This window comes from Dothidotthia symphoricarpi (genome assembly GCF_010015815.1).
Source record: "Dothidotthia symphoricarpi CBS 119687 unplaced genomic scaffold P153scaffold_4, whole genome shotgun sequence".
NCBI classification, from domain to species: Eukaryota; Fungi; Ascomycota; class Dothideomycetes; order Pleosporales; family Dothidotthiaceae; genus Dothidotthia; species Dothidotthia symphoricarpi.
The window spans coordinates 150,065-172,820 of NW_022985011.1; the positions used below are offsets into that span (position 1 = coordinate 150,065).

Genomic DNA, 22,756 nt, shown 5'->3' on the forward strand with positions numbered 1-22,756 from the left:
GCGTACATCGATGTAGATCGACTGGCAATGGGCCATTCTGGACGAGTGTACCTGCACCAAAATACTTTCCAGTACAAGCCTGGCAGGGCAAGGGAAGTCTTGTTCCAAATCTCCGGCAAGAGCGGTCTCACGTCTCAAATTTATGGTAATAGCAGAACCAACCCAAAAATAGGATGCCACGAGACAGATAGGGATGCCACAGATATATAAGTCCAAGGTGCGGTGATGTGTAGATGGACAAAACATTCTTGACCTGTCAACACTTTCTACACTCCGCTTATACCTCGAGTCATGCACTCAAGTTCTCCCACTTCTACTGTCTTCTTTGAGACCAATTCTCCAACTACTCCAATGGCTCAACCAGCACCTGAGCTTGACTCGCTTGACCAATTACAAACACCACAACAAGTCGAATTGCTGGACAAAATCGACGAACTACGCAATCAAGGATTGGGATATCACGGTATTAGCCTTCCACAACTGGTTGTGTGTGGCGACCAATCGTCTGGGAAGAGTTCCCTACTCGAAGGACTGACAAGGCTTCGCTTTCCGACCCAGGAGGGACTTTGTACCACCTTCGCCACGGAAGTTGTTTTGAGGAAAGAACCGAATGTCGAAATATCGTGTACGATCACGCCTAGCAAGTCTAGATCACAGCCTCAGCGACGCGAACTCGCCAAGTTCAAACGAATTTTCTCCTCATGCGAGGAGTTTCCCTTTCTTTCCATTGTCAACGAAGCAAAAGACCATATGGGATTTGGTGTGACAGCGAACCCAAACAACTTCTTTGAAGATGTGTTGCGAATCAAGTACTCTGGTCCCGATTTGCCTTCCCTCACCATTGTCGATCTCCCGGGTCTCATCGACACTCAGCTCAATGGCGGCAATGGTGCTGAGAAAGTCGCTGAACTTGTTACAAGCTATGTACGCAACGAGGCGTCCATAATCATGGCTGTCATATCTGCCGATTATGATGCGGAGTTGCAGAGAGTATTCAGGTACCTCAAAGAGTTCGACCCAAAGGGAATCCGGACCTTGGGCATCATTACCAAACCTGACAGGGCTGCAAGTGGAGGCGAGAGAGAACAAGATATGATACGGTTAGTGAAGAACGACAAATATCCACTCAAGCACGGCTGGCATGCCGTGAAAAACCGAGACTTTACAACGAGAAAGCAGTCGGACATCGAGCGTGATGCAACGGAACGAGACTTTTTCGCCACCGGACAATGGGCAATTATACCCAAGGATGACGTTGGAATTACTACCCTTCGAACCAAGCTATCACGCATGCTACTGGAGCACATCGGCAAAGAGCTCCCTTCGCTTGTGGCTGCTGTTCAGAATGCAATCACTTCGACTGAATCTGGGTTGAAAGCCTTGGGCAACGCTCGGGAAACGAGCAGGCAACAACGCGGATATCTAACCGGACACGCCGAAAACTTCCAGATGCTCACTCGCGATGCGTTGAGGGGAATATACAACAACCGTTTCTTCGCGTTGTCTTGTCCCAACGAACAGACACCTACGCGACTGCGCACTGAGATTCAAAACCTCAACATCGCTTTTGCCCGTGCTATGTATCAAAAAGGCCACACTTGGAACATTTCTAACGAGCGGACTATCAGTCCGCTACTGTCAAATACTGAAGCTGTTTCACCTCTCGCTGTCCAAGAATACGACGCTTGGTTTGAGGAACCTACCTGGATAAGCCGGACCGAGTTCCTCGAGAAGCATGTAGGCGATTATGTCCGACATAGTCGACCATCAGGCCTACCCTCACTTGTGAATCCATGGGTCATTGGAGAAGTTTTCCGCCAGCAGTCCCAACCATGGAAAGAGATTGCTCAACATCACCTGAAACGCATATTTCAGGCAGTAAAAGACTACATCGAGGAGACCGTTGGTTCCCTGATGGATACAAGGACTTGCAACATGTTGATGCTCAAGCACATCCAGCCTGAGCTCGATCAGCGATGGCGAAGCGTCGAGTCCAAATTCGAGGAATTGCTAGTGCCCTACACCGAACAGGATCCTGTAACTTACGATCCCAGTTTTATTCTCGAGATTGAAGAAACAAGGATGGCACGACACATTCGATCTAGTTCTCAAGCAGAGGGCACTGCTGGTACACACGGACAGTCCAACATGGCGTCAATGTCTCGAGGTTTTGGTGGTCATCTTTTGACAGAATCCATGGATGACTTCACCAACTCAGAGATTCTCGACCTCATGCAAACATACTACAAGGTCAGTAATACTTACTCACCCTCCAAGTGCACAATTCCGGGCAATACTGACTTTTCCTTTTCAGAGAGCTATCTCAGTTTTCATCAACAACATTGCTGTGCTAGCCATAGAGAATTGTCTCATCAAAGACCTTTCTTCGATCTTCTCTCCAACACTCATCGCCAACTTGGACGACGACAAGCTGCATGCTATTGCCTCAGAGTCAAGCGAGATACGCCACGATCGTGACTCGCTCAGACAGAAATTGAGTGCTCTTGAAGGCGGTAAATCTGTTCTATACGAGCACATCGGTAAGCAGTCTTGATAGTTTGCAGACACACAAAGGAACTGACTTTGGTGTAGCCATGAACCCATCCATCCGAGCGAAGGACTCACGACCGAGTAGAATACATGCCCAGCCTCGTAAATACATGTCACAAAGAGGTGAAAGTGCCGAGAAAGAAGAAAAGGGTAAGTTGCCTTGCATTTCAAACATTCAGCGCTGACTATTTGCTCCAGTCGAAGATATAACCTCCCACTTCAATAACCTTGTCGTTACGCCGCCCCCATCCAGATCCAAAACTCCACCGCGGTCGCGTCCTCGGGTCGATTCAGCAACTCGCACACCGAGTGGAAGTCGGGATGGAAGAAAACGCTCGGCGCATGCGTGGCCTCCAAGGTTTGGTCTTGCTGGCGAGGATGAATCTGGCGAGTATTAGTGAAGAGGCGAAACATGCAACTTGGTAATTATGACGGACTTTTCTTTCATCATGACTTGTATACTATCTCAAACCGTGGCCTGTTGTTGTTTATTCGATGGGGGTTCCTCCAATGAACTGCTTTTGTTGTTTGTACCAAAGTCTCGTATGATCTACTGCGTGGGGTTATCCTTCGTATTCCAGTTCAACGTCGCGTGAGATTGCGATAAGCAAGGCTCTCTGGTGAACGTCATGTGCGGTCTCATCTCGGCAAGTCCCACGTCTTGTAGCGTTTTTGCGATGTTTAACATCTTTGTTCTCGATGTCCAATAGAGGTCTGAATGAAGTTGATAACAAGACATGTAACTAAAATACGCTTACAGGCTGGGTAGAATCTTTGTTGCACCTAAAGTCATATGGTGGAGATAGTGAAGACAATTTGCGAGATGAACTATACGCCTGTAACGTATGTTCCAATCGAGTTGATGTCATGACCCGCAATCTGTTGGAAGTTCAGGTGTTGTGAGATCAGCTACTTAATGTAGATGCTCGCCCTGTGCATTCTACCGGCAAAGACGTAATGCCCACGGCTTTCTTTGAGTGGATAGGTGGATGGGGGTTCTCTTGAAAACCGAGTTCACCGACTCTTGAGCTTTGATAGATCTGAGCACGTGGGAAGCCACCTTCTCAAGTAGGCTATGCTAATCCAGTGGCTTTGTCCCAAAGCTAATATATTTGCTATCCGGGTGGGATGTCTTGGTTGATTGCGTAGAAGGCTAGCGCAGCCAATATCACCTTCAAGTCAGGGGCCGAAAACTCGGGGTTTGCATTTGATCGTGCGCAGGGAACTTCAGTACAGGGAAAGCCTGTCGAATAAGAACGAACTGATAAGAACCTTACCGCAGAGACAAGACTATACGCGGTATGACAGGTTGGTACCTCCACGGTCGAGATTGTAAAAGATAGAAGGACAGAGATACGCAAGGAATCCGATTTGAGGGAAGGAGGTCTAGATGACAACATGTAACAGGTTCGCTACCAGGCCAAAGAGAGATTTAGTGTTTGAGAAAGCGGTGTAGAGGGTAATGTGCTTCCATGCCTCATTGTCTGCCAGATAGTAAAGCACTCATGGAAATCGAACGACCAACGATTAAAAGCGAGCAACAAGAACAACCTATCTATCGAGCAACTCTCAAAAGAAATGCATTTGACCAATCACAAGAACTTAACAGAGGCACAGTAAGCTGACTTTCGAATCTCGCCAACTCCGACACCGAGTCAACAATTGGCGACCACGCTCACCTTATCATCATGACGTCTTCATCCCATCGCTATTCACCTACCAGCTGTTCGGAGGTTCCGGAGAAACACATAAGCAACAGGACGCCAAGAAAAGACAAATGAGTCGCGGCATAAAAAATGAATGAACCAACATCGATATTGTCGATATGGGGAAGCGGGTAAACCAGGAGAAAGCCATGTGTACCCCACGATTTGTAAAAACAACCGGGGTTGTTTGTCAGGGTTGCAGCAAGCGAGGTTGGTGTCGGTAAGCGTTCCGAGTTCCGCGAATTGGTGGGAAATTGAATGCGAGTCGGTGGTGGCGCCGATGGATCGTTGCCGGTTCGGCATGTGAAAATGCCAACATCTGAGCCTTCGTACTCCGTACTTACGTACAATATGCAGCTTGTGTACACCATCTGTGTTGTGACAACAAGAGTTTCGAATGTATGTGACCGCATGAAACGGACTCGTACAAGTTCCCTTCGTCCGAACCACCTTGCCTGAGGAGGCCCAGATACGTAGCAGTGGCTTCGATAGAGCTAACAAGCGGCAATGTTGGGTTCGACTAACAACCAGTAAGAATTCAGATAGTCAGATGCCGATTTGTGTCTAACTGTGAACTTGATGTGTTACAGCGCTGTTTTTAGGGGTGATGGCTGTCATATTACCAATTTCTGTCTCTCAATGTGGTGCTTCGCGAAAGAAACTACTGTACACTGAAGTCGGACTGATCGTGAACCAAAGCTTCTCGAGCAATGGATAGATCGAGTGATTAGCAGGTGTCTAGAAGAAGTTCCGTGGCCGCGGATGACGCAGTTCTATCCCCTCTGAACATTGCTCGGAGTTTAGGTACTTATGCATCGATGCGGCGCAATGTCGTGTTCCCTCCGAAATACTGCGACCATTGGCTGAAGGTTCGCCCCCCAGAAGGTTTTGGAGATATGCGGGGCAGGCGCCGCTGACACTGGCGAATTTGGTCTAGGGATATTTGCCCGTCAGGGTGAGACGCATATCAACCACATGTGTGTTGTAAGACGGTATCCCTTTGGCACGATACGCGTCATGGTGGATCGCAGAGCTTCAGCTAGCTGGATGTATGCGCTGGTGAGCTGCCATTGTTCTCGTATTGGAGCAACGATGCGTTTTCCGGCTCTTTCTCTTAGCAATACTTGACGTTTCCCACCCAAGCGGAGCGTGTCGTTCATAGTAAGCTTTCGCGAATATATGCAGGTGAGACCGTAGATCCTATAAATGCTACGTCGATTGAATCGAGATGGATGCAACCTTTCAGTGTAGCTGCCCAACATACTACTTTGCGTATTATCTGAAAACAGGTTTCATCTGTGCTGTCGTTTCGCAGAACTTCATATGCAGACTCGCGTGGGATGTTGAGAGTAGTGAAGTGGCCTCGCGGCTTGATGCTCCGATTGTTCCTCGTCCAGAAGTGTTGAGGAAAGGATGAGTGGTGAGCGGTTAAACAGCTACTCTGATGTTGAGCTGGGGAAGACCGGGTATACCTATTTGGCATCCCACGCTGTGAACTATTTTGGGAATACAGATGTGGATCCTATCCCGTGCAATTGTTAATCCCACCGTTTGGGGCTCTGGAATGATTCAGGGTACCTCCATGTAAAATGGTGGAGCTCCATGAAAGCAACGAACGACACAAATTGCCGCGATTACTCAAATATTCTTCGCGAGCTTCGGTTGATGAGCCAGTGACGGATGAGATCAATGTACATCTTCTGTATTGTGAGATTGCAAAACGGTATACTTCAGGGTTAGGTACCCTCAACCTATCATGTTTCCCACAAAGAACAGTATACTGGAATCGCGCTGTCTTTTCCCGGTTTTGTCTAGAAACATCTTCATGGCTTGCTTATCGGGGTGGACTCTTTATCCTGGCCTTGCCAGAATGATAAAACGCCCCGTGCATATCAAAGCAACACACGATTGAAACCAGTGATCCAAAGTTGAGTCTGGCCAAGAAGCGGGGGAGGGGGTGCGCTACTGTTGATTTCAATTGTGGGGAAGTAGTCATGCAGCCTCGACAAACATGCGTATTCGGACCATATCTGGCTCCGTTTTGTGCGAGCCAACAACGAAATTACACATATCCTTCAACGTCAACAACTCGTGTATAGGTTGCCATTACGCGACGTCTGCATGTGGTTGCAGCTTTCGCAGGTAAAATTTTCTCTAGTGAGCCTAGGCTGTCGACAAAAGCGCTACCCTGTAAGATTCAACAGTCAAACATGGAACAAGGGAGGATCTCATGTAACATAGAATGGGCTCCTGGTGTTCCCCTTGGTATCGGAAGACTGCCCTGTGTCGAAATTTTCCGTCTTCCCGGTCGCCACTGCCGACGACGTGGGGAAAGAAAAGCAAGGCTTGCCGATAACCAGGCACCGCAAAGGACTTGGTTCAAACGTCCAATTCTGATGTGGAGTTGGCGACCAGGATTCTACAATTCTGGACCGATGCACGTTATTGTCAACGTTCGGCTTCGGCATCGATGCTCTTTCGGTCGTCGTATGACAGTGATGCGGACCGGCGATCAAGCTTCGCTGGATCACCTTTGTGAGGTGTTAACGAAGCCACGCTGGTAACTAGGATATCAAACCTTGTCTGGGAGGTATGATGTTGGAAGAGCCTCACGGGCCTGGGTTCAGCTACATTAGCGTGGGGGTCTACACCGCGTCAAGATCGTCACAACCTTCATGATGAGGTATCCCTTGGATCCGCTGGCTACCCCTTTGCCACCACTCAGACTATCCCGTTTGGTTCGATTTCTCTGTGATTCGCCCTTACGGCGGTCACCTACCTACCAAATATCCCCCATCGTACTGAGGTTGCATGGTCTTGTGATGGATTTGCCACGTTTTGAGACGTCCCTGGTTCTCTTACCTCTGGATCGTTCTACTGCACAGCCGTAAAAAGTCGCCGAGGCATGAAATGCATAGCGACTGGGACCACGATGCGCGACAACTTGCCAGGGTTGATGAGCGAGATCAGATGATCAGAAGAGCGGGCGTGCTGAGCCGGTCGTTCCACGTCGTGGCGCTACATCTTCCCCACCCCCACACCAAGATCCCCGAACGGCATCCAAAAACGCTCCTGCGAGCCCGCCAACCCTTCGCATGGGGCAGCTGTGGCAACGATCGTCCTATCAGCGTTCAGAGCGTTTCCAGATCGACACCAGGCGCGTCTTCGACTTGTCCACGTCTGGTCGAGATCCGATGCTACATTATTACTCGCAATCCCCTAGCCCCTGTTGACTAGTTCTGGTGCGACATGAGCGAAAAACAAACGCTGCTTCAATCAGTAATACGTACTCAGTCTATTGGTTACGTTTACCATGCCAAGCTCGGAGCAAATAGCTGTGCCTGACGCCTGACATCGCCTGCCCAGAACGCCTCTCGTGTGTTCCGGAAGTCACCGCTCCCTGAGCATCTACCCCAGGCTCACCCCTCACGAACGGACACTTTCGTGTCCTGTATGGTTCTGACCCATTGTAATCATTTGTGCAGGAATGTCAGCTGGACCCCCACGCCCTCCGCCATGACACTTCCTTGCCCTAGTATTCGAATCATTTAAGTATCTGGACTATCCTCAGTCAGTAACTGAACTATTATCATTGACGTATTTGTCCCGTTCGTTGTCCAACGCTCGAGAATTTGTTTGTCTAGCGCCTCCACTTTGTTTTCAATCATCGGCTTTCAAATATTTTATAAAAGCTCTTCCATCTGCTACCTACAGCCTCTTGTTATTATGTCACCGCACAACGACGCACCCTCTCCAGAGTTCCACCAGCCTGTTCAATCTGTTTATTCTATGGATTCCTACAATGACTACGAAACTAGTTCCATGGAGTCGGGCGATGTAGGCCTTCGCCGAACGCTAGTCCCAGGCATTTACGTACCTACTGTAGCTTTTTTCGACCACGTAACAGAAGCTGTAGATGTCGAAACCATATCCAACCATGCCGTTCGCCTGGCAAAAGCTGGTGTCGCCGGCATTGCTACCCAAGGATCCAATGGCGAGGCTGTTCACCTGTCGCACAGAGAACGCAACCTCATTACCAACACCACTCGAAAAGCTCTGGACAACGCTGGCTTCGGGTACGTGCCCATAATTGTTGGATGTGGAGCCCAGTCTACACATGAAGCCATTGAACTTTGCGAAGAAGCTGCCTCCGCAGGCGGAGACTTCGCGCTGGTACTGCCACCTGCATATTATCAAGGCTTGTTCTCCAAGGACACAGTCAGAGAGTTTTTCCGCGATGTTGCTACGGCTTCGCCAATTCCGATACTCATCTACAACTACCCTGGTGCTGTCTCCGGTCTCGACCTCAACTCAGATGTCATCATTGAACTGGCCCAGCACCCGAATATCGTCGGTTGCAAGTTGACTTGTGGCAACACTGGAAAGCTCAACCGCATTGCAGCCGCCACACGAGCTGCAACTGTCTCTGATCCTGGATCAGGGTTTATGTGCATGGGTGGCTCTGTTGACTTCACTCTGCAAACACTTGTGGGCGGCGGATCTGGCATCATCGGAGGGATGGCCAACATCGCGCCAAAAGTCTGCGTCAAGATTGTCGAGCTATTCGAGGCTGGCCAGTTGAAGGAAGCCCGTAAGATGCAAGCCATTGTAGCTCGAGGCGACTGGGCAGCGATTCAAGGTGGAATCATCGGCACCAAGGCAGGCCTCATGGCGCATTTTGGTTATGGGGGATATGCTCGCAAACCACTTCCCAGGCCGTCTAAGGAGGATACACGGAAGTGGCGCGATGCCTTCGATGAGCTCGTTCAAGTTGAGAACTCACTCTGAGTGCTTGTCCACGAGAAAGTTCAGTCGTTATAGTCAGCGTTTTGAAAAGTGTTTTGGCTTTGAACGCTCTTGATGCATTCATATGGCGTCATCTTTTGGGCGGTAGTTTGATTTTCGTTTCGTTTACGGATTGTGTTTCTTTATACTGAAGAGTAGGTTGGCTAAAAGTCACTCTGCCTTTCGAATATGGGTTTCTTTCAGGATCATCGAGACGAGATTATTGGACTTTCCTTGGAATATTCGACAACAGCGGAGTTGGATATCTTGTTGTAACATCATCGCTCTATTTGCTCTGGCGCAACGTTTGTTGACGAATGCTCGTCCGAGTCAGGGTTCATCGTATTTTACAGAGCACGTAATCTCATCCAATTTATCACTTGAATTTCAATCTTTTACTCTTCACCTTCTCACTAACATTTCAGCCACACATCACTTTATCATGTCTACGTGATTCCTCCAGGACAAACACCGCCCTCTCTTCCCTGTCGTGATCTGTCGTTCAACCATCGTTGTTGAGTATGATATGTTCTGTGATCACAATATTGAGTGTGGGCTACCATATAGACATAGCGATGTTATCACAAAGCTTGTGCAAATACATATCTGGACTTGGTCTTAACAACTGACTACATGAACGTAGTTGAAACCAAGCTGAAAGGCTTTTACGCATCATCAATCTTGGAGGTTGGGACACATCATTGTATTTGCGTCTCAATTATTGATTAGGAGCTACTTTTTACCATCATCTACATCGTGACATTCAGAACACGATTTTTACCTGCTGCCGCCACGAGATTTGCCACCATGCCCAGGACCCTTTCCAGCGCCGCGACCCTTAGCGAGCTTGACAACGAAGACACCACGTTCAATGGTGTTGACCATGATGTAGCCCGAGGGGAAAAGGAAGTGCGACCATGTGCCGACGAACGCAGACGTGCCACCAACAGCATCATCCTCAGGGTAGATGTCGAAGAAGCCCTCAACTGTGACACTCTTTCCGGTGGGGTCCTTGCTGATGGAACGGATATCGTGAACCCACAGACCAGCACCATAGTTGCTCTGGTAGGCGAGACCGTCGACGATGTAAAGGTTGTGATCGATGGCCTTGTGGTCAGTGGCGTAGAAGAATCCGGTGTACTTGGGGTTGCGGAGATTGGTAAGGTCCATGATGTGAGTGACTGGGCGACCGGAAGCCGCTGGGCCTTGCGCTCTCTGCTCATCAAGTTCGTCGTCCACCAAGATGAATTGGTGCCAGTTCTTTTCGGTCCACCATCCCTGGTGAACTGTGTAGTTGTCAGCTCAAGTTTCGTCAACAGACATTGCAAGTAGACTTACCGTATGAAGCACCGGTGTAGTTGAGACGGGAGAGAACCTCGGAAGCGGGGTTGCCGTTCTTCTTGGTTGAGTCGTAGATGGTGACGGTATCCTCGTTGAAGCCCACGCAGATGTTGCGGCCACGGAACCTGCGGTCAGGGCCGTTGTATGTCACGCACTGAGCATCATGCACGTAACCGTCCTGGCTAGCACAACCCGGGGAGGTTGGCAGACTAGGGTTGGACAGGTCGATGTATTGGAGGCCACTCGCGCAGGTCTGGTTACGAGGTTGGGCACCGACCGCAATAGCGTACTCGTTGTCCCAGTCGATAACGATGTTGTGAGTACGTCCAATAGGAAGTGTGTCCTTGAACAGACCGACGAGATCCTTGTTGACATCAAAGGTCACCGGGCTCTTGGGATCGATCTGCAGGAGCTTGTTCAAATCGAAGACTGGGCAGTTCTTAGTACTACAGAGCGAGGAATTCTTGGTATGCGGGATGTCACTTACTTTGAACGTTGTGTCCAACAGCCTCACTTCCGATAATGACCCAGTCCTTGAGCACACGGATTTCTCGCCAGCGTGAACCTATGCTTTGGGCTGGGAGACGACCCAGGTACTGAATCTTGCCATTGCCGAGAATCTCAACGAAAGCAGCACCGCTGAATTGACCAACAATACCGAATTCTCGGCCGTTGCGCGATACCCATCCCCAGCTGGAAGATCCAGCGGCTTCGGGCCCACCTAGATCGGCGTGGTTTACGAAGTCGTAAAGATCCATGTTGTCGCATCGGAAGGTCTGGTTGGAGTTACCAGCCTCAACGACAGCGAGACCCTTTTTGCATTGGATGCGATCCTTCTTTGCCGAATCACCCTTCCAGTTCTTCATAGACGGCCATTGAGTAAGGTCATGTCGACCCTCTGCTTCATCAAGATCCCATTGATCCTGCCATATAGTCAGTATGACTTGGTCTATCGTAGATATGATAGCTGGATCTTACATTCTTAAGCTTCATAAGCTGTTGGTGAACCGCACCCGACCTGTACTGCTCGGCGGAGAACAAAGCAGCCTGAGTTGCGATAGGCAAGGCCAATGCCACCAGAGAGAACTTCATCTTGCCTAGCGAATGCGGTGGAGAAGGATTGAGCTGGTATGCGCAAGTTAAGGTGTGACCCGTAAGTGGTACTTATACAACTTGTATACCCACCCTTGCTTTACCATAGTCTTCTCGCCAACTACTACATCTTCGTTCAATCGTTCGGCTGCTTTCTTGGTCTTGGAAGTTGTCTATACGTACTGGGCGATGCTTAGCGTTTAGGCTTCTTTGGGAAGGTCAAATGTCTTGGAGTTCTAGCTTTTCCAGGAAGGTGAGCACTTCAGGACTTAAATGACATACATCTGCCCCATGAAAACGACGGTGATCGTTGCATTGGGCTACGGAACCCCTGGCGGAGAAGCTTGGCTGATTTCCGTTCACGATCGCGGTTGGTCAGGAAAGGCTTGGAAGGATCCGGCCGAAGCGTCCTAAACTCTTTTATGATAACTTGGCACTCAAGCTATTTTGGATACGCGATAGAGAATGAACGGCGCCAAACCTTGTGACGTTTAGAGGCCTTGCAGCCAGAAGCCGAAGCGGTCAAATGAAGAGGATAATCGTATTGTATGACCGCCAGAACTGAATTCCGAAATGAAGAGCATGGCTATGCATCTACCTTTTGCCAGAACGCGAGCGAGATAGAGCAAAAGTAGCACTGTTGGGGCCGCGGACTTCGGAGCTCGTAGTCGTTATTATGCCTCCCGGAACCGAGCCGGAGTTTCGACATCTGGTCAACAAATGATGCAAATGTTGGAAAAGACCAGTTTAGGCAGGAGCCACATATGGACTTGCATCTTGGCAAATATTGTTCTGTGATACAACAGATCTGATGTGTGGGGACATGTGGCAAAGCCTCTGCAAAGCGAGAAGCACGCGGTCGTGTCATGTCACTGCTACCACCCGCGATTTGGGTGGGTGAAGATCCTGGAATGACGAGAGTGCGGTAGAAGAACGTGGATGTACAACAGTCGGCTTACGCCATTGTCATAGCTAGAGACCATCCTTGATATTGACAGAGTAGTTGCTGATCACTGACGGATGGCACGACGGCATTAAACCTCATTACCAACCACATTGCGATTTCACTTCGAAGAGATCAGGAATGATTCATTCCAAAGAGCAGGCTTGAGATGCGAAGACGATGGAAAGAGGTGAGATAGAAGGAGGAGGGCAATGGGAAGGTGCAACTCCCCATAAGTACTAGCGTGGATGATCACCATCTCATTTGTCTCTAAGACAATTCTCCCACCCGGGACCACATAACCACGAGCTTCTCCGGTACAATTTGAAAAGTTACTCTTCATTACACTGAATCCTGTCGTGCGCAGGTGAGGCAGGATGCCTGGCAATTCATTACTGCATGCATTGACGTCATTTGCACCAAACCATCAGTCGATCTCATAGGAGTGATGACAGCGCGTCGTACCCCAGACCTCCAGATTGAGACATATGCGCGCCACGAGTCTGCACCAAGGCGGGAATTATTATTCTTTGATCGAATTTCTCGACGACCTGGCCCTACGTCGATTGTTCTGCCGTCACACTCGATGGTCGATCCTGTTCTCACGGAGCTGCTTGCAATACACAAATGGTAACAACTGTACTATGCATTACTTGCACATCCGACTCTGTGACAAGATTCCCGAGCAGTGAGGAGACAAATCTGAGTATGGAGACTCTGCAGAAACATATTTCCTATCATCTCCGACCCGCCTAGCCACTCCTACTCTTTATAACACAAACAAACAAGCAGATACAGATCACCACCAAAACCTACCGAACCGCTTTCCACAAACAACTACCGCCGGTACCACATCAAACAACTGCTATGCCTGTCCTGAAAGCACACTACACATGAGACTCCGTGGTCCATGATAAATGCCAGAATTGCTTTGCGAAAACTCCTCCACCACCATCATCAGTCTCGAGACCTTGTGCTTTGTGTTTCATTTCGCTATTGTTCGTCTCTTCGAACTCCTCCAGATTATCTTCGTCATACAGCCGTCTCATTCTTCGTCAGAGTCGTCGTGCTCGTCTTGGGCATCAATCTCACCGTTATCCTCTTCATCTTCCATCTCTCGCAAATCCTCCAACGTCAAGACTTTTAACTCTTCATCCGTCTCTACAAGTATATTGATACCAATACCGGCTTGTGTCAGGATGTCAAAAGTATCGGAGAAATGGAAGCGGCCGACGGAAATGTTGGTGTACAAAGATGCGTTGAATTCCTTCTTGGGTTTAGTGAAGATTCCATCTTTGAGGGATATCAGAGCACGACGATGGAGGTGGCAATCCTCTTCTGACGGCTCGATCTCCAAGAGGAGCTTTTCGAGGCCATCGGGAAGCTTCTGTGCCAAGTCGGTTTCGTGTTGTACATGGATCAAAGCCTCGAGCTGACAAGCCAGAACTTTCAACTGATGAAATTCCTTGAGAGAGCCCAGCGTCCGGATGTCCCGACCATCAGGGTAGACCATCTTTAAGATGTCACTGTCCATGTGTGCCTGAAGTTTCAGCAAGACCAGGGAATCTTGGTGTTTGCGCAGTCCGTCACCGATCTCGTCCCAAACGCTCTCTGCCCAATGCGTGTGCGGGTTGTTTCCTTGACCCAGCGGCTGCCAGTTGCTAGTGGTGTATTCGTAGTCGAAGGATTCAAGTGCTTTGATGGACGAAAGTAGTTGTGCAACCACTGCGCTGTCCAGGAAACATGAACTTAGCTGAAGATATCGGATGTTGGAGCTTGCTTCTGGTACGCTCCAGTCGTCAATCTTGTCTGGTCCAAGAAGTAGCCTCAATGACAAGGCCCGAAGTGATGGCAGGCGAAATACGAAAGAGACGTCTGCGGCCATAAATCCACAATCGACAGCGAGATTGAGGGACTGGAGGTTTGTGAACCTACTCACACACGGGTTGGGAATGCCGCGTGCAGCTTGATTGAACATATTTAGCCATTGCGGCTGGCTTGTAACAGGATCGTGATCTTGCCTAACGTTGCAGTGGTCGGAGATTAAGAGATGTTGGAGATTCGTAGCTAACTGAAGGACACGACTGTACTGTCGATCCATTATGGGTGTATTGAACACAAACCCGTCGTCATGGAGACGAAACTTAATCTTCTTCACAAGCTCGGCCAGTCTCGGGCTTTTGGTCAGAGTCTGTACCATACCAGCATTTCCGGGCAGACGATAGTCCACACACGCGTACATCAACTCGGTCGCAATCCGGTTTAGATGCTTGTTGGTACGGCACAAACTTGCCAGTGTGTTCTTTCGATACCCAGGTCCTTTGAGGTCTTCGGACAGATTCTGGCATATGAGGAGGAGTATCTCGTCAGGGAGGTCATCGAGGCAGAGTGGTGGACTTCTTGAATTCTGCACGATCATAGTATGGAACTCTGAACTACCAAGAGGCGTGTCGATCATGCAGGCATCGAGCGGAGTTGAGATGATATAACGACGGTGCTTCACCGGGCTCGGCGATTCCGACGGATCTGAGGCGACACGCTTCCGCAGCGGAGTCAAGGTCGTCGAGTCCATGATGTGTGAAATCGTACAAGGAGGCAATGTCTGAAATCGTACAATGATAACAACCAGAGTGGGAGGGACTATCGCGATATTTGAACACAGTTGAGGACGAGCGAGTGTGGTGTAAGCAGGAAAGAACCACAAATCCAGCAACTAGGAAAGGCAAGCGCTGCAAAGACGCGGCTGACTGTTCACGCGTGAGTCATTTCCTCACCGTGAACGGTTTCCCGTTGCGTTTGTTATGTCGGAGCATGGGGAAAGAACGATGCTGGCCAATGGGAAGGTCGAATTGCTGATGGTGAAGGACAGTGTTGATTCACCGCCCCACCGGGTGTTTGCAAACAGTACGTTGCCAGAGAATTTCGGGCGCATCGCGTACTCTGAAAAGGGCGTGTCAGTGGAATCGCATTAATCCTAGGCGGCAAACTCTGCAATTGTCTCCAACGTAAGTTGTAGATCCTAAGTCTGATCCGTCTTTCACTTAGGAGGAATCGGATGGGCCAAGGACGATGAAAGCGTCGTCGTAAGTAAGGTGTTACTACCATATCATCTTAAGACTCTTTACTGAACTTGGTAAATGTATATTACTCATATGCTTGATCATATATGTGGATTACCTCCAGATTGCTCGTTTGTATGCACTGCGTCTATCACGCATACCCTCATGTTTCACTTGGCTTCAGCTAAGGGTAAGCACAGTAGGTCTATCAAGCAGAAGAATGCGATGCCATATTCAAGATCTCTAAGAAGCATCTCGTAGAAACACAAGGTAGAAGTATATATACAAATATACATACATAGCGCCCGTACGAAAAGTCTCACGACCCAAAGTTGAGGAATCAAAGTTCGGTCAACGACGGCCTAGGCTCTCGAACGCACACACATACTCGCATCGGCACATTGAGCAGCCATGCAGTCGTCAGGAGATGGTTGAGTGGCTGTGCTTCTCTGTTACTCTTCCTATGCAATATTACTAATAGGCACTGTGCGTGAAGGGGTTGGTTTTTAGCTTCCAGACTTCAGTAGGATATTGGGATTTCGCTGTGTTGTGTCAAGTTACTTTTACAACACGGCTGAATGCGCTGAAAGTTGATCAAAATGATAATGCTGTTCTGTACCAAGGACGCTATAAATGCTAGACCATCACCTCCTACCCATCCATCGAGACAAACAAAAAAACGCTATGCAACCACCAACCCCACGCATCTCCCTAAGGAACAGCACATCTCACCGTCCCCTCAGCAACCCACTGCCCCCTCACCCCCTCCTCCAGAACCCTCAACCTACTAAAAAACACATCATCATCCACATACGCGCCCTTCAGCCACCTCTCCCCTTTGCTTGCATCAAACGCCCGTCTCGCATGCAGCACGCGCCTATTATCAAAAAGCACGCACTCCCCCTCCTCAAGCCGATACTCAAACAGATTCTCCGGCGCAGCCAGCACCTTCTCATACGCATGCGACGCGGCGATAAACGAGCGCAGCGCGGTGGAAGAATTCGACCCAATGCGGGATTCGAAGGGGGCCTGGAAGGGGGGCGACCAGTTGACGCGTTTTATAGCGGGAGAGCCGGGGTCGGCGTATTTGGGGTAGGGGGAGAGTTCGAGGACGGGGCGGGTGAAGTGGTAGTGGTGGGTTTTGTGGTGGTAGTGGTATGTGACTGGGAAGGTGGCGAGGGCGCGGAAGTGCGAGGCTGAGTGGCGGAGGAGCTGGTGTGCGGCGTGGAAGGAGTCGCTGAAGAAAGAGGCGCCGCCGGGGGTGCGTGCGCGGAGCGAGTGTAGGAGTTGGAGGTGCGGGGGGTTGGAGGTGTAGAGCAGGTCCATGTGCAGGCCGAGGAAGTGCGGCGTGTAGGCGATGTTTTCGGCCTGGGGTTTTGATCGAACGTCCCAGGTGCGGCCGTAGAAGGTGTCTTTGAGCGTGCCGATGCGCGAGGCGAGGTCGACGACGGAGGTCTCGGAGTCGGGCACGTTCTTGACGAACAGCAGGCCGTAGTTGTTGAGGTGGGAGAGGGCGTCGAAGAGCACGTCGTCCTGCGTCATGTAGGACTTGTAGTCGACCCATTTGTTGTCGCGCGTGATGCGGTCTCTGTTCCACAGCACGCGCTCGTCGTGGCGCACGCCGCCTCGCAGGTCGACTTCCATGGTCAGCGCGCGCCGCAGCCAGTCGATCGAGTGTCGTGTGTGGTGCTCTGGCCCATATCCCTCGATGTCATTCTTCCACGTGAATTCCACCATTGGCCCCTTCTCTTCGTCAACTACCGCCCTGCCGCTCCCCTCGAGATGTTCCGGAATGTCCGACGTCTGGAACAGCTTCTGCTTGCTGTGGGGGTCCCTGCATAGCGGACACGCGCAGCTGTCGCGCAGGAACGCCGTGTCGAACGTCCTGAGCCGCCCGTCGATTTCAAGCGCAACGTGCTGCGCGGGCTCGCCGTCCAAGGCGCCAACTTGCTCCGCCGCTTCAGCCAGACTCTCCTGCTCTGCGCGCTGTTTCTGCTCCTGCTCTTCCTGCTCCTTGAGCTGCTGCTTCGTCTGCCGGAACGGGCCGCTGATGGCGGGGTTCCAGTTCCATTCTGCGTGCTCAGCGGCGCGGGGCGCCCTGCTCCAAAACGACTTGAGGAAGAAAGCGCGGCGCTGCGTCCTGGATGCGTGAGCGTGAGCGTGGGTGTGGGAGCGGGGGCGCACAGCACAGGACGAGGCGGTGCGCAGGGGCAGTCTGGCGGTGATGTTGTTGATGTTGGCGTTCAGGGACATGGTCGAATGGGAAATGGGCAGCTCTTTGCACCAGTAGTCAGTCGCAGGCACCTTTTCCTGGTCGCGGGGTCCAGCTTCCTTTTCAAAAGCCGACAACCTGCGAGGGACAGCATTGGCCCGAGCCCCGAGGCATTCACTCTCGCGCGGACGACTCTATTTCTCCGGACATCTCCCTCTTCATTTTACGTCGGGCGGCAGTTAGTTGGGGCCAGCCAGGTAACCAACCTAGCGATCACGCTTGCGCATGTCGGAGGGCGTCGCTCAGCTCAGGCATGAGGTGAATAGGCATCCTACTGCGTCTCCACGTGGACCGTGTGGGGGAAGCAGACTGGCTAATTTGTGGGTTTTGCTTTGCTTTAGGGCTCGCAGCGCCAGGTTGTCGTCGCGGGCGCAATCGCAGGCCTCGTCTCGCGGTACGCTTTTTATCTCGTCTCTCCCTCTCCACATCCACAAAATATCACACCACAATATCTCCACTGACACGTCGCAACCACTCCAGCTTCGTCATCGCCCCCCTCGACGTCATAAAGATCCGCCTACAACTGCAAATCCACTCCCTCTCCGACCCCACCAACCCCCATGGCCGCCTCACCCACAGCACGCTGGGCACCCTGCGCCAGATCCTGCACGAGGAGGGCCTCCCCGGGCTATGGAAAGGCAACATCCCCGCCGAGCTGATGTACCTCGCATACGGCAGCGTGCAATTCTCCGCCTACACATCCATGTCCCACATATTAGAGAGCCTGCCACCGCCCTACACACTCCCCAACTCCGGCGTCTCCTTCCTCAGCGGCGCCGCAGCAGGCGCAGCAGCCACCACGGCCACCTACCCGCTCGACCTGCTGCGCACGCGCTTCGCCGCCCAGGGCAGGGCGCGCGTCTACCCGTCGATCCGCGCGTGCGTGGCGCACATCGCGCAGCACGAAGGGGCGGGGGGCTTCTTCCGCGGGCTCGGCGCGGGCGTGAGCCAGATTGTGCCGTACATGGGGCTATTCTTCGCGAGCTACGAGGCGCTGAAGCCGGTTGTTGCTGAGTCTCCCGTGCCGCTGCCGTTCGGCACGTCGGATGCTGCTGCGGGGGTTGTCGCGAGCGTGTTGTCCAAGACGGCTGTTTACCCGCTCGATACGACGAGGAAGCGCTTGCAGGTTCAGGGCCCCATGCGGGATCGGTATGTGGATGGGAGGATTCCGGCGTATAAGGGCGTTGTTAGTACGGTGACGAGTATTTGGAGACATGAGGGGAGGAGGGGGTTGTATAGGGGGTTGACGGTTAGTTTGCTTAAGGCTGCGCCGGCGAGTGCGGTTACCATGTGGACTTATGAGCGGGCTATGGCGAGTATGCTGGCGTGGGAGGAGGAGCGGGTGGATGCGTGAAATATATGGATTCTGTACTGACGTCTCACACACTTTTCGCATTGGAGAAACCAACTCTATGCTGACCAACTTCGTTACTGAATTTCTATGCTACGTTGTCATCGGACACGCAAGACCTGGTACATACCAAAAATCCCTGACAAAGTGGGAAATTCTTCCGTGAGTCGAGAAGAAAGCGTTTCAAGTCATCCCCTACCTCAGCACGCAGAAACCAAAGATAAACCCCTACTTACAAGCGCGCCACCCTATTAAAAAAACTGCAATTGCGTGCTAACTCTATCAACAACCCGACTTCCACCTTGCTATATTAAACAATTGTCTGAGTACCTGTTAATGTATCAATCTACCATCTCGGGCTCAGCCTACTCAGACCAAGGACTCGCATCTTAGACCACCGTATAGCCTTCCATCTCTGCTCGCCCTCTTGAACATCGCCCTCCACTTCCAGCCTGTTACCACACAGCCACGCGTCCAATTGGTCGATTTTCCCCTTCACAAGACCAGCGTCCTTTGCAATAGCCATAAGACGCTCCTCCAAGTTCTCGTCTTTCCCGCCACCTATGGGATACACACTCACTTCTCTCACGCGAGGTAGCCTGTTCGGGAAGAGCCTGTTCTTCAAAATCTCGTCGACAAGCAACCAGCCCGGTAGAGCAATGCTGCGGACCTCCTCCCGTTGGCGTGCGGTCAAAGAGCCACTGAAGGGGTATATCTGCATGACGGAATCGAAGCGGAAAGTGCTCTGTGAGAAGAGCAGGAGAGCAGTCTCTTGATGTAATGTGCGGCACGCGGTGCTAAGAGCTACCATGTCGACCTTGTCTCGCGCTTTGCCGCCGTACTTGATGTCGATGTTTCCGGGCAGAACGTGGCGGTAGATTGCATTCCTCAGTTCACCGGGGAGACGGAGAAGCGGAGACTCTTGCTCGTTGCGTTTAGTGCTGGAGGTATATGGTTAGTAAGGCCGTGGTTGGTTTGATCGGATAATTTTACTCACATAGCAGCAGCACGTACTTCTTCGTCGGGATCTTCCATGACGATGTAATTGTGGCTTGTCTTTTCTAGAAAGAACTGTGCACTACGATGCTAGACTTTAGTCGCTAACCTGTTGATTGTCGAGGTGCAATATGTGTGTCGAGGGTACGAGATCGAGATTATATCGATGATATGACATGTTCGAGGCTTTATTGTTGTTGCCTGAAAAAGCGGGGGTTACGCAGCCGCAGCCTGTTTCTTCTTCCTCACAAACAGCACCGCTTTATGACTCCTCTCTTCAAACCCCGCTGACTCACCCTTATGTCCCTCCATCCAGCAATTCTGGCAATACAAGTCGTCGTCACAGCCCATGCATCTTAGTGTGGCGTCGTCTTGACATATGATACACCACGTGTCAATCTCCTCATCCAGTTTGGCCTGGAGATTTGACTGGATGGGTGGTTTGTTGGTGGGGTGGAAGGAGGGCGCAGAGGGGAGACCTAGGGCGTCGGTCTGTGGTGTTGATGGGGCGGATAGAGCGGCTAGACGCGCGGTGAAGATATCCTCAAAGGCTTGGGCGCGGACGAGGTCGTCTTCAGGGAGGGATGTCGGTGCAGATGGGAGAGATAGAGCGCCATCATCTGTGTTGTCTTCTTTCGTAGAAGTCTGTCCTTGCTTGTGGTCTCCCGAGTCCGTATCTTTCTCGTCCTCTGGAGGCGGCGAGGGAGCATCGTACTTGCGATGTATTTCCAACTCTGCCATGGCTCTCGCAATCACATCATCTGCCTCGTCGTCCTCTGTTTTCTTCTTGCCTTCGTCGCCTTCATCTTCCTCGTCGTCTGTCGACTCATCTCGCTTTCCCTTTACACTCCCATTCCCAACATCCACCTCCACATTCTCCCAATCCGTAAGCTCTTCACCTCCTTTCTGTCCTGCTTTCTTCAAATCTTGTGCGCGACCCTTCTGAACCTCCGGCAATATCCCCCTCATCTCTTTCAACAGCTTCCCAACATCCTGCTGCTCCTTCCTACTAACATCCCAGTCCTTCCTTTCCCCAACAGCCCCATTCAGCTCCCCCAACAACTCCTCCAAACTCTTCTCATCCTCCTCATTGAACTCAACAGTCCCCCCACCAATACCCTGCGCTATGCCTTCGAGATAGCTAGGCGCGCCTGGTGCTACTATCGGGGCTCGGGCATCGTTCGTAGACGTTGTTCGAGACGGCTGTGGAGAGCTCGAGGGAGACGGAGAGCCGAGGCGCGCAAAGCGAGCAGCGAGGTCGTTTGTAGGCTTTGGAGAGCTTGCGGGAGCTACAGGCGATTTGAATGTCGTGTCGAAACTGACGGAGGACTTCTTGAGCGCGTTGAGACGGGCGAGCAGCGTGTCATCGGATGAGCCGGAAGCAGGCGAGGTCATGATGGTTTGTGTGAGAGGTTGTGGGTTGTATCACATCAACCCTATCGTGTGTTTCTTAGAGCACTGTTGTGTGTTGAATGGGTTGACGCGCGACGTAGCATGGAACCCGGAGGTGTGCGGAGTTTAGCTTGGTTGAAACATGGAGCTTGATTCAAGCATGGTGGGGGTGTGGGGTAGCATCAATCCACTTGCTCGAGGGATCAACATCATTTATTCCGCCTGTTGTTCCCTGGCTGTTTGATTATCAGAAGCCCATCGAGATCGTGCTGTCAGCAGTTTGGAGCTGGAACACTCACATGGAAAGCAATGATGTCATACGTCGAGCTCATGAGGAAGGTAACTCTTTAGTAGTATCCGATATTAAGATTGCGTGCTATGAGAACATGTGCTCAGCTAGCATAAAGCTCCAATAGATTCCACTTCTAGACGTTTTATCAATCGACCATTGCTCCCAACGTAACCCCTCCACCATAACCCATCAACCCAAAACCTCACCACCCTCAACAGCCCAACCAACAGCAACAATGGCCCTCGCACCCAAATTCGCCGGCCAAAAGCTATCCTCAGCCGCCATCCAACCTAAAGCCGTTCACACCATCGAACTCTGTACACCTCCCCTCCCCACCACCTCCCCCCTCAAAACTAACACCCCCAGACCTCGACTACGTCTGCCCCTTCAGCGCGAAGCTCTTCAACACGCTCTACAACACGCCCCTACGCACCACCCTCCTAGAAAAGCACAGCAAATCCGTCGTAACAATCTTCCGCCAGCAAATCCAGCCCTGGCACCCCTCCTCGACGCTCGTCCACGAAGCCGCCTTCGCCGTCCTCCGCACCTCGCCGGAAAAATTCTACCCCTTCAGTGCCGCGCTGTTCGCGCAGCAGAAGGACTTCTTTGATGAGAATGTCGTGAATGAGACGCGGAATGCGACGTACAAGCGTCTCGCGGCCATTGCGGGGTCGGTGGGCGTCGACGAGGCGAAGGTGTATGGCTTGTTGGAGATTGGCGATAAGCCGGGAGAGGATGGGAGCTTGAATGCGGGCAATGGCGTGACGGTCGATGTTAAGGTGCAGGTTAAGACGAACCGACTGACGGGGGTGCATGTCACGCCGACGGTGGTGTTTGACGGCGTGGTGAATAATGATATCAGTAGTTCGTGGACAGTGGAGCAGTGGGAGGAGTGGTTGGAGAAGAACGTTGTGTGACTGGATGGCGGGAGGAAACAGAAGGAGAAGCTTTGAGATGGGATGAGATAGGTTATGGCT

At 51.3% G+C, this 22,756-nt stretch overlaps 10 protein-coding genes across 10 annotated transcripts; 4 read left to right on the forward strand and 6 right to left on the reverse strand.

Annotated features, from left to right (window-relative positions):
* Positions 1 to 351: 351 nt before the first annotated feature.
* On the forward strand, positions 352 to 3,103 carry P153DRAFT_393490 (dynamin-1; the record flags this gene model as incomplete). The annotated part of the gene is made up of 4 exons (XM_033671241.1): positions 352 to 2,250; positions 2,315 to 2,540; positions 2,593 to 2,700; positions 2,749 to 3,103. The coding sequence occupies 4 exons, from the start codon at positions 352 to 354 to the stop codon at positions 2,946 to 2,948; spliced, it is 2,433 nt and encodes an 810-aa protein (XP_033526899.1). The 3' UTR covers positions 2,949 to 3,103.
* A 1,001-nt stretch (positions 3,104 to 4,104) lies between these two features.
* On the reverse strand, positions 4,105 to 4,965 carry P153DRAFT_166104 (uncharacterized protein). The gene is made up of 2 exons (XM_033662286.1): positions 4,880 to 4,965; positions 4,105 to 4,824 (listed from the first exon to the last, which is right to left on the reverse strand). Exon 2 carries the CDS (start codon positions 4,667 to 4,669, stop codon positions 4,259 to 4,261), a length of 411 nt encoding a protein of 136 aa, XP_033526900.1. The 5' UTR covers positions 4,670 to 4,824; positions 4,880 to 4,965; the 3' UTR covers positions 4,105 to 4,258.
* A 2,600-nt stretch (positions 4,966 to 7,565) lies between these two features.
* On the forward strand, positions 7,566 to 9,432 carry P153DRAFT_363830 (aldolase). Its single transcript, XM_033667457.1, has one exon. The coding sequence runs from the start codon at positions 7,983 to 7,985 to the stop codon at positions 9,042 to 9,044; it is 1,062 nt and encodes a 353-aa protein (XP_033526901.1). The 5' UTR covers positions 7,566 to 7,982; the 3' UTR covers positions 9,045 to 9,432.
* Positions 9,433 to 9,818: 386 nt separating this feature from the next.
* P153DRAFT_428617 (uncharacterized protein) lies at positions 9,819 to 11,612 on the reverse strand (the record flags this gene model as incomplete). The annotated part of the gene is made up of 4 exons (XM_033672725.1): positions 11,361 to 11,612; positions 10,870 to 11,305; positions 10,380 to 10,811; positions 9,819 to 10,327 (listed from the first exon to the last, which is right to left on the reverse strand). Exons 1-4 carry the CDS (start codon positions 11,472 to 11,474, stop codon positions 9,819 to 9,821), a joined length of 1,491 nt encoding a protein of 496 aa, XP_033526902.1. The 5' UTR covers positions 11,475 to 11,612.
* Positions 11,613 to 13,209: 1,597 nt separating this feature from the next.
* P153DRAFT_393493 (uncharacterized protein) lies at positions 13,210 to 14,989 on the reverse strand (the record flags this gene model as incomplete). The annotated part of the gene is made up of 2 exons (XM_033671242.1): positions 13,210 to 13,461; positions 13,510 to 14,989. 2 exons carry the CDS (start codon positions 14,987 to 14,989, stop codon positions 13,403 to 13,405), a joined length of 1,539 nt encoding a protein of 512 aa, XP_033526903.1. The 3' UTR covers positions 13,210 to 13,402.
* Positions 14,990 to 16,048: 1,059 nt separating this feature from the next.
* Positions 16,049 to 17,974, reverse strand: P153DRAFT_363831 (Clavaminate synthase-like protein). Its single transcript, XM_033667458.1, has one exon. The coding sequence runs from the start codon at positions 17,727 to 17,729 to the stop codon at positions 16,188 to 16,190; it is 1,542 nt and encodes a 513-aa protein (XP_033526904.1). The 5' UTR covers positions 17,730 to 17,974; the 3' UTR covers positions 16,049 to 16,187.
* P153DRAFT_382142 (mitochondrial thiamine pyrophosphate carrier 1) lies at positions 17,974 to 19,102 on the forward strand (the record flags this gene model as incomplete). Its single annotated transcript, XM_033670111.1, has 3 exons — positions 17,974 to 18,006; positions 18,090 to 18,142; positions 18,229 to 19,102. 3 exons carry the CDS (start codon positions 17,974 to 17,976, stop codon positions 19,100 to 19,102), a joined length of 960 nt encoding a protein of 319 aa, XP_033526905.1.
* Positions 19,103 to 19,751: 649 nt separating this feature from the next.
* Positions 19,752 to 20,030, reverse strand: P153DRAFT_276118 (uncharacterized protein; the record flags this gene model as incomplete). The annotated part of the gene is made up of 1 exon (XM_033662940.1): positions 19,752 to 20,030. A coding segment is annotated over one exon (279 nt), but the record flags the coding sequence as incomplete, so codon positions are not given.
* A 281-nt stretch (positions 20,031 to 20,311) lies between these two features.
* P153DRAFT_382144 (uncharacterized protein) lies at positions 20,312 to 21,490 on the reverse strand (the record flags this gene model as incomplete). The annotated part of the gene is made up of 1 exon (XM_033670112.1): positions 20,312 to 21,490. One exon carries the CDS (start codon positions 21,488 to 21,490, stop codon positions 20,312 to 20,314), a length of 1,179 nt encoding a protein of 392 aa, XP_033526907.1.
* A 468-nt stretch (positions 21,491 to 21,958) lies between these two features.
* Positions 21,959 to 22,696, forward strand: P153DRAFT_332794 (uncharacterized protein; the record flags this gene model as incomplete). The annotated part of the gene is made up of 2 exons (XM_033665528.1): positions 21,959 to 22,096; positions 22,146 to 22,696. Exons 1-2 carry the CDS (start codon positions 22,015 to 22,017, stop codon positions 22,694 to 22,696), a joined length of 633 nt encoding a protein of 210 aa, XP_033526908.1. The 5' UTR covers positions 21,959 to 22,014.
* Between the last annotated feature and the right edge of the window lie 60 nt (positions 22,697 to 22,756).